The sequence below is a fragment of the Eleutherodactylus coqui genome, chromosome 1 (genome assembly GCF_035609145.1).
Source record: "Eleutherodactylus coqui strain aEleCoq1 chromosome 1, aEleCoq1.hap1, whole genome shotgun sequence".
Taxonomy (NCBI): domain Eukaryota; kingdom Metazoa; phylum Chordata; class Amphibia; order Anura; family Eleutherodactylidae; genus Eleutherodactylus; species Eleutherodactylus coqui.
In genome coordinates this window covers 51,913,855-51,932,411 of record NC_089837.1, presented here as the reverse complement: position 1 = coordinate 51,932,411, position 18,557 = coordinate 51,913,855, and the positions used below count along the sequence as shown (strand labels likewise).

The window sequence follows — 18,557 nt, the reverse complement described above, 5'->3', positions numbered from 1 at the left end:
GTTTTTGAGGCACTACGTGTCCTCTCCACGTGTCCGTGGTTATATGCACCTTAACAGTAACCGCGTTGGTGGTAATGTGGTGGTGACTGCGGACCTAGTACCACGGTTGTATTTTGTTGGTTTTCGGAATGTGGCCAGGATTAAGTGGGCCGTGGCGGGGGGATGGTGGGGGGGCTCTCTTGTAGTGTCGGTAAAGGTGAAATTCTTGGACTGCCACCAGACGAACCAATGCAAAGGCATTTGCCAACAATGTTTTCCCTGTTGGAGGAGGAGGGGGATGTTTTTGAGGCACTACGTGTCCTCTCCACGTGTCCGTGGTTATATGCACCTTAACAGTAACCGCGTTGGTGGTAATGTGGTGGTGACTGCGGACCTAGTACCACGGTTGTAATTTGTTGGTTTTCGGAATGTGGCCAGGATTAAGTGGGCCGTGGCGGGGGGATGGTGGGGGGGCTCTCTTGTAGTGTCGGTAAAGGTGAAATTCTTGGACTGCCACCAGACGAACCAATGCAAAGGCATTTGCCAACAATGTTTTCCCTGTTGGAGGAGGAGGGGGATGTTTTTGAGGCACTACGTGTCCTCTCCACGTGTCCGTGGTTATATGCACCTTAACAGTAACCGCGTTGGTGGTAATGTGGTGGTGACTGCGGACCTAGTACCACGGTTGTATTTTGTTGGTTTTCGGAATGTGGCCAGGATTAAGTGGGCCGTGGCGGGCGGATGGTGGGGGGGCTCTCTTGTAGTGTCGGTAAAGGTGAAATTCTTGGACTGCCACCAGACGAACCAATGCAAAGGCATTTGCCAACAATGTTTTCCCTGTTGGAGGAGGAGGGGGATGTTTTTGAGGCACTACGTGTCCTCTCCACGTGTCCATTCCATGTAAGCAATAGTAGCACTCAAGACAGGCCCCAGTAACAATTCTGAAGCAGCAGTATAGCGGGAGCGCAGTCTTCGTTCCATGTAAGCAATAGTAGCACTCAAGACAGGCCCCAGTAACAATTCTGAAGCAGCAGTATAGCGGGAGCGCAGTCTTCGTTCCATGTAAGCAATAGTAGCACTCAAGACAGGCCCCAGTAACAATTCTGAAGCAGCAGTATAGCGGGAGCGCAGTCTTCGTTCCATGTAAGCAATAGTAGCACTCAAGACAGGCCCCAGTAACAATTCTGAAGCAGCAGTATAGCGGGAGCGCAGTCTTAGTTCCATTTCAGTAGCCTTAGTATAGCCAAGGCACAAGTTACATTTATGTAGCTAAACTGTAGGCCAACCCCACACACCTTTCTGTACCATGAGTGCAGGCGAAGAACATAGAAATTACTATGATTACACTGTAGGTGAGGGCCCCAAAAAATTGGTGTGCCAACAGTACTAATGTACCTCAGTAAAAATTGGCCATGCCCAACCAAGATGGCAGGTGAATCGCTTTGGTTAATGTGGCTTAAGTGGTAACTAGGCCTGGAGGCAGCCCAGTGTAACGAAAAATTGGTTCAAGTTAAAGTTCCAACGCTTTTAAGCTAATTGAAACTTATAAAAATTGTTCTGAAAAATTATTTGAGTGAGCCTTGTGGCCCTAAGAAAAATTGCCCGTTCAGCGTGATTACGTGAGGTTTCAGGAGGAGGAGCAGGAGGAGGAGGAGGAGGAATATTAGACACAGATTGATGAAGCAGAAATGTCCCCGTTTTGGATGGTGAGAGAGAACGTAGCTTCCATCCGCGGGTGCAGCCTACGTATTGCTTAGGTATCGCTGCTGTCCGCTGGTGGAGAACAGAAGTCTGGGGAAATCCAGCCTTTGTTCATCTTGATGAGTGTTAGCCTGTCGGCACTGTCGGTTGACAAGCGGCTACGCTTATCTGTGATGATTCCCCCAGCCGCACTAAACACCCTTTCCGACAAGACGCTAGCCGCAGGACAAGCAAGCACCTCAAGGGCATACAGGGCTAGTTCAGGCCACGTGTCCAGCTTCGACACCCAGTAGTTGTAGGGGGCAGAGGCGTCACCAAGGATGGTCGTGTGATCCGCTACGTACTCCCTCACCATCCTTTTACAGTGCTCCCGCCGACTCAGCCGTGACTGGGGAGCGGTGACACAGTCTTGGTGGGGAGCCATAAAGCTGGCCAGGCCCTTAAAGACTGTTGCACTGCCTGGGATGTACATGCTGCTCGATCTACGCACATCCCCTGCAACATGGCCCTCGGAACTGCGCCTTCTGCCACTAGCGCTGTCGGCTGGGAATTTTACCATCAGCTTGTCCGCAAGGGTCCTGTGGTATAGCAACACTCTCGAACCCCTTTCCTCTTCGGGAATCAGAGTGGGCAGGTTCTCCTTATACCGTGGATCGAGCAGTGTGTACACCCAGTAATCCGTCGTGGCCAGAATGCGTGCAACGCGAGGGTCACGAGAAAGGCATCCTAACATGAAGTCAGCCATGTGTGCCAGGGTACCAGTACGCAACACACGGCTGTCCTCACTAGGAAGATCACTTTCAGGATCCTCCTCCTCCTCCTCTTCCTCCTCAGGCCATACACGCTGAAAGGATGACAGGCAATCAGCCGGTGTACCGTCAGCAGCGGCCCAAGCTGTCTCTTCCCCCTCCTCCTCATCCTCCTCATGCTCCTCCTCCTCCTCCTGTACGCGCTGAGAAATAGACAGGAGGGTGCCCTGACTATCCAGCGGCATACTGTCTTCCCCCGCCCCCGTTTCCGAGCGCAAAGCAGCTGCCTTTATGGTTTGCAGGGAATTTCTCAAGATGCATAGCAGAGGAATGGTGACGCTAATGATTGTAGCATCGCCGCTCACCACCTGGGTAGACTCCTCAAAATTACCAAGGACATGGCAGATGTCTGCCAACCAGGCCCACTCTTCTGAAAGGAATTGAGGAGGCTGACTCCCACTGCGCCGCCCATGTTGGAGTTGGTATTCGACTATAGCTCTCCGTTGTTCATAGAGCCTGGCCAACATGTGGAGCGTAGAGTTCCACCGTGTGGGCACGTCGCACAGCAGTCGGTGCACTGGCAGCTTAAAGTGATGTTGCAGGGTGCGCAGGGTGGCAGCGTCCGTGTGGGACTTGCGGAAATGTGCACAGAGCCTGCGCGCCTTTACGAGCAGGTCTGACAAGCGTGGGTAGCTTTTCAGAAAGCGCTGAACCACCAAATTAAAGACGTGGGCCAGGCATGGCACGTGCGTGAGGCTGCCGAGCTGCAGAGCCGCCACCAGGTTACGGCCGTTGTCACACACGACCATGCCCGGTTGGAGGCTCAGCGGCGCAAGCCAGCGGTCGGTCTGCTGTGTCAGACCCTGCAGCAGTTCGTGGGCCGTGTGCCTCTTATCGCCTAAGCTGAGTAGTTTCAGCACGGCCTGCTGACGCTTGCCCACCGCTGTGCTGCCACACCGCGCGACACCGACTGCTGGCGACATGCTGCTGCTAACACATCTTGATTGTGAGACAGAGGAGGAGGAGGAGGAGGAGGGTGCTTTAGTGGAGGAAGCATACACCTCCGCAGATACCAGCACCGAGCTGGGGCCCGCAATTCTGGGGGTGGGTAGGACGTGAGCGGTCCCAGGCTCTGACTCTGTCCCAGCCTCCACTAAATTCACCCAATGTGCCGTCAGGGAGATGTAGTGGCCCTGCCCGCCTGTGCTTGTCCACGTGTCCGTAGTTAAGTGGACCGTGGCAGTAACCGCGTTGGTGAGGGCGCGCACAATGTTGCGGGAGACGTGGTCGTGCAGGGCTGGGACGGCACATCGGGAAAAGTAGTGGCGACTGGGAACTGAGTAGCGCGGGGCCGCCGCCTCCATGATACTTTTGAAGGACTCAGTTTCCACAACCCTATACGGCAGCATCTCAAGGCTGATGAATTTTGCTATGCGGACGGTTAACGTTTGAGCGTGCGGGTGCGTGGCGGCGTACTTGCGCTTGCGCTCGAACACTTGCGCAAGCGACGGCTAAACGGTGCGCTGAACTACACTGCTGGATGGGGCCGAGGACAGCGGAGATGAGGGTGTGGGTGCAGGCCATGAGGCGGTAGTGCCTGTGTCCTGAGAGGGGGGTTGCATCTCAGTGGCAGGTTGGGGCACAGGGGGAAAGGCAGGGGTGCAAACCGGAGGCGGTGAACGGCCTTTGTCCCACCTTGCGGGGTGCTTGGCCATCATATGTCTGCGCATGGTGGTGGTGGTGAGGCTGTTGGTGTTGGCTCCCCGGCTGAGCTTTGCGCGACAAAGGTTGCACACCACTGTTCGTCGGTCGTCAGGCGTCTCTGTGAAAAACTGCCAGACCTTAGAGCACCTCGGCCTCCGCAGGGTGGCATGGCGCGAGGGGGCGCTTTGGGAAACACTTGGTGGATTATTCGGTCTGGCCCTGCCTCTACCCCTGGCCACTGCACTGCCTCTTGCAACCTGCCCTGCTGATGCCCTTGACTCCCCCTCTGAAGACCTGTCCTCCTGAGTAAGCGTTGCACACCAGGTGGGGTCAGTCACCTCATCGTCCTGCTGCTCTTCCTCCGAATCCTCTGTGCGCTGCTCCCTGGGACTTACTGCCCTTACTACTACCTCACTGCAAGACAACTGTGTCTGATCGTCATCGTCCTCCTCACCCACAGAAAGTTGTTGAGACAGTTGGCGGAAGTCCCCAGCCTCTTCCCCCGGACCCCGGGCACTTTCGAATGGTTGGGCATCAGTGACGATAAACTCCTCTGGTGGGAGAGGAACCGCTGCTGCCCAATCTAAGCAGGGGCCCGAGAACAGTTCCTGGGAGTGCTCCCGCTCCTGAGCAGGTGTTATTGTAGTGGAGTGAGGAGGCTGGGAGGAAGGAGGAGCAGCAGACAGAGGATTCGGATTGGCAGCAGTGGACGGCGCAGAACTGCGGGTAGACGATAGGTTGCTCGAAGCACTTTCTGCCATCCAGGACAGGACCTGCTCACACTGCTCATTTTCTAATAACCGTCTCCCGCGTGGACCCATTAATTGGGCGATGAATGTGGGGACGCCAGAAACGTGCCTCTCTCCTAATCGCGCAGCAGTCGGCTGCGACACACCTGGATCAGGAGCTTGGCCTGTGCCCACACCCTGACTTGGCCCTCCGCGTCCTCGGCCGCGTCCACGTCCTCTAGGCCTACCCCTACCCCTCAGCATGCTGTATTACCAGTGATTTGATTTCACAGGCAGGAAATAAATTGGCGCAAGACTGCAGGCCAAATATAATTTTTGCACTTTTTGGAAAACGAAAGGCCCCACTGTCTCTAGTGAATGAATTATCTAAGTTTAATAACTGTGCTGTGTCCCTGCTTATGTGTCACAGAACGTGAGGGTAGCAGAGTTATTATAACTCTGGCAGAGCAGGTATTTTTTTTCCCAATTAAGGAAAGCAAATGGCGAAGCCAGCAGTAAAGCGTAGCTGGGTGCGTATGATTTAGCACTGTTCTTCACGCAGCTCACACGTCTCCACCGCCCGTAAGGACGGACAGAGGCTGGACAAATAGATTTGTTTTCACTTGTTTTTCCACCAAAAGGCAGCACTGCGTATATTCTATGAACATGAGAAGTTTAATAACTGTGCTGTGTCCCTGCTTATGTGTCACAGAACGTGAGGGTAGCAGAGTTATTATAACTCTGGCAGAGCAGGTATTTTTTTTCCCAATTAAGGAAAGCAAATGGCGAAGCCAGCAGTAAAGCGTAGCTGGGTGCGTATGATTTAGCACTGTTCTTCACGCAGCTCACACGTCTCCACCGCCCGTAAGGACGGACAGAGGCTGGACAAATAGATTTGTTTTCAGTTTTTTCCCACCAAAAGGCAGCACTGCGTATATTCTATGAATAATAACTGTGTTGTGGCCCTGCCTATACAATTCTTTCCCTGCAGTATCAATGGAGGGTGCAATGCTCTGCAGAGGCGATTTTGAGAAGCCCAAAAAAAATGCAGCACAGCTAACAGCAGCCTGGACAGTACTGCACACGGATAAATATGGCCCTAGAAAGGACCGTTGAGGTTCTTGAAGGCTACACTCACTCCTAACACTCTCCCTGCCTATGCAGCACTTCTGTCCCTAATGCCAGGTGCAACGGTCTGCAGAGGCGATTTTGAGAAAAAAAAAAATGCCACTGCTAACAGCAGCCAACACACAGCTATCAGTGGCCCTAATAAGGACCTTTGGGGGGTCTTGAAGCCTACACTAACTACCAATTCTTTCCCTACAGCAGCTCCGGTATAAACAGCACTGTCCCTCATCTAACTCACACCGCATCTGAGGCGAGCCGCGGGAGGGGCCGACTTTTATATTAGGCGAACACCTGATCTCGCCAGCCACTCACAGCAGGGGGGTGGTATAGGGCTTAAACGTTGCAGGGGGAAGTTGTAATGCCTTCCCTGTCTTTCAATTGGCCAGAAAAGCGCGCTAACGTCTCAGGGAAGGAAGTGAAAGTAACCAGAACACCGCATGGTGTTCGTTACGAATAACGAACATCCCGAACACCCTAATATTCGCACGAATATCAAGCTCGGACGAACGCGTTCGCTCATCTCTATTAATTAACTAAAGTTTTCTTAGGATGACAAAGTCATACTGGTCACATGTCATTCATGGCAGAATCACCACGTGGTTATGACGGGCCCAGGGGACTTATGACCAATGGGTAGAGATGTTAAGATTTTGTGGCTGTAGCCAATGGCTCACCTCTCCTGGATACTGTAGTGTGCATACCCAGCCACCTCTCTTCAGATGCCCTGCTCCGACGCATTCTCTGCTGTGTTCTTAAATGTCTCTCCTACCAATCCCCAGTTTTCCCTGGACATATTGGGCATCATCTTCCTATGAAGAGTGACTGAGTATTATGGGTCTTCTGGTCTCGTTCTGGGTTCTATTTAGTGTTCTGTTCCTCCGGTTACAGACTTTGGATATCTCTACCTATGTTTCTGTCTCAGTTCCTGACCTAGCTTGTTATATTAACTATGCTTGTGTCCACTGCCTGCCCTGACCTGTAGCTTGATCTACCATGCTGAACCTGTTCTCCGTGAATTAATTTCTAGCTTGTTTCTCGTGCTGAAGATATGCTGCCTGCCTCTATTGGACTGTTTGATTACACTCTGGTTCACACCCTCAGGTCCCATGACTATGCCTGTAGTAGCAATGGCTGCCATAGTACTGGGACCACTTCCTAAGTAAAGGCCTAAAGACCCCACTACAAAGCCCACATTCCACCTTGTTGAGTTAAAGAGTAAAAATAAGGGTCTCTCAGGTATCATCTCTAGATTCGGCCCAAGCTATACCAGTCTGTAATTCAGTGGATCTACATATACTGACCCTGACAAAACCATAGTTTCTTAGGCTTTGTTCCAATGAGCGTATATCGGGCTGCCGTTTTCACGGTTGGTCTATATATACTGTGATCTGATACATTAGATTCCAATGCATCATATCACATAGCCGTATTCCCGCAACGTAAAAGCGCCTGGCTGGCCAATATAGGGCCGGGCATTTTTACGTCGGGCCCAAAAGATAGCGCTGGAACTACCTTTAGGGCCAGAATATGTTGGCTGCTGCATGGGCTCTTATGGGAGCCAATGTGAGCAGCCAGAGAAGGGGGGTGGGAGGGAGTTTAGCAGCATGACTGCTAAATTTCCTCCCTCTTCTCCCCTCCCCATTAGCTGATTGCAATGGGAGAGGATGGAGCTAAGTGCTGCCCGATCCTACCTCCTCCCATTTATTGCTGCCGAGAAAAGGGCGGGGCGAGGGGGGGGCTCTTAGCTCCGCTCCCATCCTGCCCTCTCCCATTGCAATCAGTCAGAGGGGAGAAGAGAGGAGGTGAGCCAGCAAGGGAGAGGGAAGGGCAAATGGCATGGTGGCCTCGGCATATATGCACTGTGCCCCATGGCGTCTGAACTGGCGCAGAAACGTTAGATTTATGCGCCCCTTTCCCAAGTTTTTATTGCTCAGATCGTAGCTTTTATCGGCCAGCCTGAAAATGGCAGCTGCTATACGCTCGTGGGAACAAAGCTTTATTCTGTGTCCTTCCTGCCCTCAGCTACTTTTTATGAGTGTCAGAAAACACCTTAACCACTTAGAATGTGCCAAAAAAACATGTATGACTGGTCACTAAGGGGCCTTAGGCTAGAACGCAGCCTTTTTATGGTGGCGCTGTAGCCTAAGATATCATTGCAAAAGCACGTAGCAAGTACACTCATCTGCTGGAGATACAATAACTGAGAGCTAGGAGCAGTGATAAGAGACCATAACAAGTGCTGTCTGATCATGTGATCAGAGACAACATAATCCTTTTGATGACACTACATACCAAACCGCTTAGGATCATCTAGGAGCATGTAAATCATCTACCTTCAGGTACAGAGACCCATAAGCCTGTTTATTTACATCTGGCGGGCTGGAAGGGGTTCAAGGAATATGTTATTGTTGATGGATCTTTATTATATTTAGGGCAGGTTTAGCATTTAGAGTAGTGGATAGAAATTCCCAAATCAGAACAGGACAAGTAGTTATTTTGCAGTTTTCTTAGCAATACATTTTTTGGGAGGATCTTGGGGACCCTCGCTATTCCCCCCACAATAAGAGGTTTTCCAAAGTGGACAACTTAAATAAAAAAGCAAAATAAATCAATCCACCAATCAGTGTCAATACTATGATTTTTACCATATCCTTTGGTAATTGGGTGAAGCAGTGGCACTTTTGGTCTTCCTGAAAATGCATCTGCATGATTGACAAGGGCATCTTTCACTGCCTCGTATCCACAGAGTACAACAATTTCATCTTCTCCTAATTGCATCCTGTACACTGGTCCATACTTCTTAGAGAGCTGCATACAAAAGAGGAGGAAGCTTTCAGTTATGTATGTGTGGTGTATATCTTACTGATAGTTCTCTTTTTATCTTTTTTTAATGGTGAACATATTCTAATATAAGGGCAAGACTCCGCGTGTCACCAATAGCAGCTTATGGTAGTTTGGTCTTCATACTTAGACATGCATGAACTACTTACCGTGAAAGGCCCCTTTAAATAGTAATTGACTATGCAACGTGTGTGTTATAATCAGTCACAAGTAAGTACATATGATTAGGACCCCTGTAAGGCTTGAGGGACAGTTAGGAGGGAAAGCCTTATGGGAACTGGGAGCTTTATGTACATGATGGATGGATGATATGTCACCTTCTATGGAGGAGGTTTTCTGGTTAACTATGATTCTTTACAAAGGTCATTACTGGGTCAGATGAGATGGCAGAGAGTGAGTTCTGCTCAGTGATGGACTGGTTGGCAGCAGCAAATGATTGGCTGTAGAAAAATGGCGGGAAATGCCTGTGGTTGTCAGGCAGAATCTGGTGGCCTGACAGTGGCTGGTGATTGGCCCAGAGGAACAAGCTGAGAGGAGCAGCAGCGAGATATGGAGGTGCAGGGATGTGGGCCATCATCACCTGGAAAGGAAGCAGCAAGCAGCTCTCTGTTCAGTCAGCTCCCCTCACAATTCCTGTCACAGCTTCAGATCATCTGTGAAGATGAAGGACCTTCTGCAGCGGCTGTCAGTGAGGATGAAGTGGACAGTGAGGAACAGCTGCGCAGATGTCTGAAATCCCTTGCGCTTCACCTTAGGACTTGTCAGCAGCACAGGCCAGGAGGAGCTGAACAGGCAGAGGACATCGTGTGAACGCTTGTATCTGAGGAGGACTTGTCAGTAGAAAACCACCAGCAAAGCGAACGCAGGGGCTGCCTTTTACCTTCCTCCGATCGGAGGCGACTGAAACCTGGCAGTGGGAACAGTGCCCAGCAGATGCCACGCCAGCAGGAACAGTGCCACCAGATGATAACACCAAGTCCTGTACTGCTGCAGGTGCAGGGTACGGGTTAAGGTCTACAATATGGCGATGGCACCTCTGCCAAGTCCTGTGCTGCTGCAGGTGCAGGGTACGGGTTAAGGTCTACAATATGGCGATGGCACCTCTGCCAAGTCCTGTGCTGCTGCATTTGCAGGGTACAGGTAAAGCTCTACAAGTAATGAGACCCCCGGTAACCAGGTGGTACTCCTGGTCACTGGCACCTGCGTATAGAAGGATTTAGCTTGTGTACCAGTTGGGAGCGATTTCGCACGGTGGTTTTTGTGTTCAGGCTGGAGCCAGGAAATGGTTTGTTATAGGGAAGACATGCAAATCTTTCCATTGTACTTTCTGCTCCTGGCTTTGGCTCACAGGGTGCTGAGCATGGGAGCTGTCGTGTGAGCGCCCACCAAGGTAGATTTGTCAGTTTTAAATGTGTTAGTATTAACCCTTCCTAGGCTGTAAAGAGAGGGCTAGTCAGGGGATGATGGAGAATTTATGTCTGATAAACAATAGTGTTTTATTAACCCCTTCCCGCTCCGTGACGTACCGGTACGTCATGGAGCGGCGGGGTATGTATGAAGAGAGGTTGCGTGGCAACCTCTCTTCATACAGTGCGGGCGTCAGCTGTTTATAACAGCTGACACCCGCGGGCAATAGCCGCTAATGGCCATTCGTGGCTATTAACCATTTAAATGCCACTGTCAATTCTGACAGCGGCATTTAAATGCCCCGAACAATGTTCGGGGGTCCTGCACGCCCCCCCCCCCCCCCCCGCGGTGAGTTCGGGGGAGTCGTGCAGGTGTCATGGCAGCCAGGGGCCTAATGAAAGGCCCCAGGGTTGCCTTACCAGACTGCCTATCAAGCCATCCCCGTGGGGTGGCTTGATAGACTGCCTGTTAAATTGCAGTATGACGTAATGCTATAGCATTACGTCATACTGCAGGAGCGATCAAAGCATCGCATGTTAAAGTCCCCCAGGGGGACTTCAAAGTAAAGTAGAAAAAAAATCAATACACCTCCCTTACCCGCTACAGGCTGTCGTGGCAGCCTGTAGTGGGTAAGGGAGGTGTTTTTGTTTTTTCTTTATATTGGGTGGAGGGAGTTTGGTAGATACAGCCTTATGCATGGTTGCCGGCAAGATCCCTTCCCGAAGGATGTTATTATGTAACTCGAGAAGTTTCAGGGCAATGAATTCCGTGTTTCTTTTCTACCACTTTATAGGGAGTCCGTCCGGGCCCAGGGATTTTCTATTTGGGAAGGATTGGATAGCCTCTACTACCTCCTCTGGCTCAAATTTCCCCTCCCCCAAAGGAGAGTCCATCTCCCCTCCAGAGAGGAAAGCAGTATTGTAAATGGTGGCAATAGGGAGCATCAATACTCATCTCAGCTGATCAGTCCCCTTAAAGTGTCACAGGGCACTCAGGATCTATTAGTGCTCTTACCAGGCGATCACATCCTCTGGTTTATCAAAAAAATGAACCCGGTTGTCTCTGATCACCTTAGGTTTAGCCGGGAACAGCATTGCATAGTCCAGCTGTTTGGAGCGTAGGAGATTCTTTGCCTCTGCAAACTTCTGACGACACTTCGGCACCTAGAGAATAGTCGGGGAAAATTCTCACATGCTGGCCTTGTACTTTTAGGGGATCCATTTTCCGGCTCAATTCCAGCACTTTATCTATATCCCTGTAGTTCAGGAGCTTAGCTATAAACGTGCGCGAAGGAGCTCCCAGAGGTGGGGGTTTAGCTGGAATACGATGTGCACGTTCCACGCAGAAGAGGGTTGAAAAAGAGCCAGAGCCGTAGAAGTCCCAGAGTAGTGATTCAAGGTACTCGCATGGCTGTCTCCCCTCCACTCCCTCCGGTAGGCCAACCAATCTGATGTTGCATCTGCAGGAGCTATTCTCCAGGTCCTCAATCTTCAGTTGCTGGGCTGAGGTGACCGATTTGAGTGCCTGCACTTGCACCCTGCGTGGTGTGACTGTAGTCCAGGTCGGAGACTCGAGTCTCCACTACAGTAGTCCATTCTTGTAGATTATGGATATCCACCCGCAGCAATCCAAACTCAGATTGTAGGACATCGATTTTCTCCGTAAGTGTGGATCGACTCCCTGTAATAGCTCTCAGTACATCTGCAATGGTTGGACTTGGAGCACTGGATCCAGGCGAAGACCCCTGAGGCGTGCCAGGTTGGGCATCCCCCATAGCACCAGGTTTTGCAATCTGCTGCACCCTATTAGCAAGTTTTGTTTGCTTTGTAGGGGCCACGCAGGCAGAAGGTGTATACTAGGTATAGAAAATCGTAGCCAGAAGTGAAGACGTCGCCCGGTCAGAGCTGCTGTAGTATAACAGGGGGAGTCCTCTAGGAATTTTGTTTATTTACCACATGTCAGGACTCTTCAATGTATCCAAGTGCAGCGTGCATATCATTGAAAGTCTGCCACGCAGGCTGCAGTCTGCTATACTGCTTGTAATTTCAAGCTCAAGGTTCTAAAGCAGTAATAGTGCAGGGTGTCCTTCTACTGGATGACCACCAGGTGGCGGTAGACTGTAGCTGAAATTCAGGGTACATGGACAGTAAATGACCACCTGGTGGCGGCAGAGGGCAGCATAAATGTAAGGCGCCCCTCCAGCAAGAGACCACTTGGTGGCAGCAGAGTGTGGCAGAGGTTTTATTCCGTCAGATTAGCAGTGTGGCTACCCCTGCTCTCTTCACCCGTGGGTATGCGGTACCTTCACCCCACAGGTTTCAGCAAATTATGCAGGTAAGGAGGAGAGGAGTGGTGCACTGCGTAGCTAGGGGTGCTTGCTCTTCCTCTGCTCTCCTCTCTGTCAGCCTCCTCCTCTCTGCCTTCTCCCTCCTCTCTGGAGAGTTCCACAGCCGGGGAGTACAGCAGATGGGATGTAATCCTCTATCTTGGGCTCTAAAATCGTACACACCCGGGCAGAGTCCAGCAGCAGCGTGTCCTGGGGCTTAGTTGTGTCCCCGGTGTCTAGATGTCCAAGGAGCACTGCTATGCAGAGAGCATGGAGCAGGGGCTCCTATGTCACAGGCTGGGTGTCTGCAGCGCCCACTGTGTGATGCAACTTTGACAGTAAGATATCCTACTGTCAAAGCCATAATATAAGTCCTAGCTGCAGGGAAAAAGTAGGAAAAAAAAGTATACATCACCTTAGAAGCGCTGTCACCCCGGCCGCATCTTCTCCCCAAGTCCCGGCACTGTTCCGCTTCATCATCTTCTAGCTGGGGATTAAAAAAATCCTCGCCTCCTGCAAGCGCTGGCTGCGATTGGCTAAGTGTCAGCCAATCACAGCCAGCGCTTTAGGGATTGAAAAATCCCCAGGCAGAAGAGAAGACGATGACCAGGGCCGGGACCAGAGAGATGCTGTAGCAGAGCCTCAGATAGCGCTTATAGGCGATGTATACTTTTTAAGACAATCTTTTTACAGCTATGGCTTATTTTTGGGGTAGGGCTTATATTTGACCCCCCCACCACCACCACCGAAAAAAAAAAAAATCCTCACATGTGGTGCTACAAAGTCACGGTATCACAGCGATATTGCATGGACCAGTGGTGCTATATCGCTGAGTTTTTCTCGTGGTGATGCGGTGTCGCCCATGTGAACAAGGCCTAAGGGATATACTGCACACATATCCATATCAACATTGAGAAGTAAATTGCAGAACTCGCCAGTCTTAAAAACTGCAGTAGGGCTGCTTTCACATCTGCATTTGGGGATTCTGATTTCCTGCTCTGTCATAGATCCATCTTATGACAAACGGAACAGTGCTGAATAGACCCATCACTTCAGGGAAGTAACAATCAGCAAGAGGGAATTGCCAGGCAATGTACAGTCTGTACAGATCTAATGGAAAGTTGCCAGACAATAGCTACTGTCATCCTCTACGCACTCTGTTTGGAATTCCTGCTTCTCTTCCTGCTACTGTCTTGAGAGGCGGCTATCTAGAAGAAGCAGAGCAGTCTGTAGGAACATTTAATATAATCACAGCCATAGCAGGACATCTTGCATCACCCTCATTTTTGATTAAAAAAAAGCACTTTAGTAGAGTAACATACCTGGCCTTACTTACCTAGATAAGCAGAGGGCGCAGAGGTAAGGGAAAGCTCACTGGCAGAGACCCCCAATTTGCTAGCACCACTTCCAGTGACATCCATTGTGTCCCTTTCTGGTGATGCAGTTGTGCTCCACCTGACTACCGGAGATGCACCAGCATCAATTTTGGGGATGCATCAGATGTCCCGCCTTATATCGGCTGTTGGCATGAACTAACAGTGATGTGCTCTGCCATGTCACTTCCAGTGACACACTACTGCCAGAGCTCTGAAACATTCCTCCAGCCACCCTACCTGGTCCCTTCTTCTGATAGCAACTGGGAATCTCCTCTATAGAAATAGGGAATAAGGCAGTGGCATGGAGCTTGAGGTTTTGTGCTAAGTACAAAGAGGAAAATCACCTTCAAGCTACACCTTCAGGCTTTATTCACACAAGCGGAAATCGGCCACCATTGTCACGACTGGCCGATATACGCTACCATCTCATGCACTGGATTCCAATGCATTAAATCAGATGGGCGATTTTTCGCCACATAAAAGCACAGGGCCAGCCAAAATAGCGCATTTTGGATGAGCTTTTATGCTGGCCAGGAAAGATAGTTCAGGAATTATCTTCCCGGCTGGAACACGTTGGCTGCTTCCATAGACTGCTGTGATCTGATGCGTCAGGCCCAAAAGATAGTCCTGGAACTACCTTCTGGGACGGAATACATCGGCCACTGCATGGGCTCTTATGGGAGCCTATGGTAGTTGCATGACTGCTAATCTCCCACCCCCTTCCCTCCTCCTCTCCATCCCTTGCCAGCTGTTTCCAATGGGAGGGGGAGGGACAGGGCGGGAGCTAGTTGCTAAGCTTCTGCCCCACCTCACCCCCTCCCATTGCTGGTAGCCGACAAGGGGCAGATAGGGGGCGGGAGCTTAGCACAATAGCTCCCGCCCTGTGATGCCCCCTTCCCTTGTTGAAGGCCGGTGAGGGGGCAGAAAGGGGGAGGCAGTTTAGCAGAGCTAAACTATTTCCCCCACTCGACGGCATTGTGGACTTAGCGTATATGCACCTGACCTGGGCCGTCTGAACGGGTACACAAATGATAGAATTGTGTGCCTGTTCACGCGTTTCTCGGGCCATGCCGGCCAAAAAGCGCTACACTTATGTGAAAGAGCCCTCAGGGCTTATTCACATGAGCATATATTGATCACTGTTTTCACAGCCAGCCAATATATGCTACGATCTGATACATTAGATTTCAATGCATCAGATCACACAGGCGTATTTTCGTAAAAGTGCCTGGATGGAAAATATAGCACTGGGCAGCATAGTCCAGGAACTATCCTTGTGCCCCGAATACGTCAGCCGCTGCATAGGCTTATATTGGAGCCAATGACAGTAGCCGGAGAAAGGAGGTAGAAGGGACTGCTAAACTCCCTCCCCTTCTCTCCCCTCCCCTCCAGCTGTTTGCAATAGGAGAGCGGGACAGGGGTGAAGCTAAGTTTCACCCCACCCCCTCCCATTGCTGGCTGCTGACAAGGGGAGGGGGCAGGTGCTAAGTTCAACCCCCGTCCCACCCACTCACATTGCAAACAGCTGGAGGGAAGGAGAGAGGAGGTGAGTTGGCGAAGGTGAGGGAAGGGGAGGAAATGGCACTTTGGCCTCGGCGTATATGCACCAGGCGTCTGCCGTCTGAATTGGCGCACACGTTAGATTTGTGCGCCAGATCACCTGTTTTACCACGCTGAGAAGCGCGCGTAAAAACGCCTACATTCGTGGGAAAGAGCCCTCAGGCTGAGGGACATGGATCACACTCTGTAAACGGCCTGGAAAGTACTGATGAAATCCTACTGACAACTCCTCATTGGAGAGACTTTTTAACAGGCAAAGAACCTGTCTGCTGATCCTCCTAGGAGAGACGAAAAAAATACACTGGCCTCATTCACATGGGTGTTTTTATGTGGCTAATTGAGCCACATTAAAAAAATACGACCATCGGAAGCGTTGGATTCCAATGCATTCGTTCAGATGACTACTGTTTAGCAGCGTAAAAAACGTTTGGCCAGTGAAGATAGGATATCGGCGGCTAAATACGGCAGTCAATGCTATACGCAGCCAAAAAAAGATTGATCTCGCCCTATCTTTCAGCAGAGATACACGGACAGCTCACATAGGCTTCTATGGGAGTTGCTGAAAAAAGGAGAGGGAGGAAGTTTAGCAGCAGCTGGTGCTGCTAAAACTTGTCAGCTGGCGCTGTTTAACTAATAGAGGGAGGATTTATCCCGACCAAAGGAATTCTGGGCTGCAGCATATATACACCACACCCAGCCATGTGAATAGGCAAATTGTGAGTGGGGGTAATAGGCTGAACTAGATGGGCATATGTCTTTTTTCAGCCTAACATACTATGTTACCTGGTGAAGTGTTTGATGTGGTTTCTTCATGTCCAAAATGTGCAGATTTCCAATGATGGGTAACGGTCTGGGTCCGGGGGGCAGATTATATTTACCACTTCTTTTCCGTCCATAGAAAAATAGGGCAACAAAAAAGCACAGAATGACAGACAGAACCAACGTGGTGGGACCAGAGAGGTCCATGGTGCTTGGAAAGGTTCCTATAGAAAGACAGATATAAATAATATGCATACAATTACATAAGGAATGATTATTTGTTCCCATTAAGATGTTATTGGTTGACATCTCCCTATTTACACAGCCGGTCAGCCAGAATACTTAGTGTATATAAATGAGCCGATTGACACGTGACAATTTTTTTGACAGCTTATGGTTGGCACATTTATAGTTAATGCATTAAATACACAGTTGCAGCAAATTTTAACCCCTTAGTGCTCCTGGACATAGTTATGTCAGAGATTTGGGGTTGTATGGAGCCGGATCAACCCCCGATCTCCCTCCATAAAATGCAGGTGCTAGCTATTTCTTACAGCCGATGCCTGCCCGCAACAACTCCTGTCAGCACCATATTTGGGGGTCCTGAACAGCCTCCTGCAATGAGATTGCAGACTGCCATGCAGTTGCCATAGCAGCTGGCTGCCTTCTGAAAGCCCCCAGTGCTGCCTTCGATGATCAAGCCATGCCCGTGTTGTGGCTTGGTAGGCTGCCTGTCAAATCAATTATGGTATCACATCATACTGCAAAAGCGATCAGACTATCGCAAGTCCTTGTCCCCTAAAAAGCAAAAATCCATGAAAAAAAGTTTTATCAAAAAATAATAAAAGGTAATAAAACTTTTAAAAAAAACAACTTTTGCCATATTTATAATAAAATAATCTACATAAGAAAACAAACCACAAACATTTGATATTACTGTGTCCATAAAATTCCAATCCATCATCAATAAAAAAATTATTTATCCCACAAGGTGAACATGATCAGGGGAAAAAAATAATGCTAGAGTTGCGCTTTTTTGGTCACCTTTTCTCCAAGAAAAAATGTAATAAAAAGCGATCAAAAAGTCATATGTATTCCCAAATAGTACCAATAGAAACTAAAGGATGTCCCACAAAAAAATGATCTTTCGCCCAACTTTGTCGAAGGAAAAATAAAAAAAGATATGGTTGTTAGAAAATGGCGGCAGAAAATAATCTTTTTTCCAAAGATATGGGTATATATTAGAATTTGGTATCGTAGTAATTGTACTGACTCATAGAATAAAGTTATCGTGTCCTTTTTGCTGCAGTATGTACATCGTAGAAACAAGACCTCCACAAAGATGATGGAATTTTTTTTTCCCATTTCACTTTACTTAAGACTTTTAAAATGTTTTTCCGTACAGTATATGGTACATTACAAGTCCTGTCTTTTGATGGCACAATGCCGGCGGCTGCATGATCCCCTATGGGAGTGTATGTATCTGGCTGGCAAAGCGAGTGAGAGGGATTGTAACACTGTGGGATTGAAGCGAGTCCCACAGAGATGTTAGTGAAATGATTAATACTCCATTCTCCCTTGTCTGTTTTATAGTATGCTCCTTCCATTTTGTATGATATAGTCTGTGTCAGTGTTTTGTACTTTTCCTCTAAGAAGATTTTCTCAAATGTATTGAAGAATAAAAAGGGACCTCAATGATTAGAACAGAACTATAGATTGAATGCCTCGGGTCACTATTGTTTATACTTTCTGTACTTACGTATTCTAAGTTGTTAATCACATGATTGTTCCTGTGCTTGCGTTGCCTTTACCTGGCATCTTAGATGTTACATTCCTTATCTTGCATATTCATATAATGCTTATGTTTCTTTGAAAAATGGTAACAAATGAATTATGATAGATTTAAATTATTATAATTAATATGCCTCTATAAAAACTGCTGTCTGTCAATCAATAAACAGATAATTTTGATCACGATAAGTGTTGTTGTGGTGAGAGTTATTCTCCCGAGCGCGGCTTATCCTCTAATTCAGAATTGGACCCAAAAAGCATATCATAGCTGAGATGAAGGAAGTCCTTGTGGCAGGGACTTCCTTTATTGTTCTGGCAGTCAAGGGATTTTGGGGTTGCGGCATCAGTGCACTGCAAGATGCCATGGCCAGCCAGGTAAAATTGCAAAAAATAGCCATGACTTGGTCGTGGCTGTTCTTCGTGCACGCAATTTAACACTCCAATTTCCCCGATTTTTCGTCGTGGCCATCAGAGCACTAAAATTACATTCAAGTGAAAGAGGCCTAAG

At 49.2% G+C, this 18,557-nt stretch overlaps 1 protein-coding gene across 3 annotated transcripts in view; it reads right to left on the bottom strand.

Moving 5' to 3' along the window:
- Positions 1-16,477, bottom strand: part of LOC136620888 (cytochrome P450 2K6-like) — a 63,242-nt gene extending 46,765 nt beyond the window's left edge. The window contains exons 1-2 of one of the 3 annotated variants that reach the window (XM_066595943.1): positions 16,283-16,477; positions 8,635-8,797 (exon numbers count right to left, since the gene is read on the bottom strand). In XM_066595943.1, coding sequence (XP_066452040.1) covers positions 8,635-8,797; positions 16,283-16,465 — 346 coding nt within the window. In that variant the 5' untranslated portion in view covers positions 16,466-16,477. Of the gene's footprint in view, positions 1-6,663; positions 6,892-8,634; positions 8,798-12,978; positions 13,031-16,282 lie in introns of those variants that run through there. The other 2 variants (XM_066595951.1, XM_066595960.1) reach the window with 2 other exon arrangements.
- Between the last annotated feature and the right edge of the window lie 2,080 nt (positions 16,478-18,557).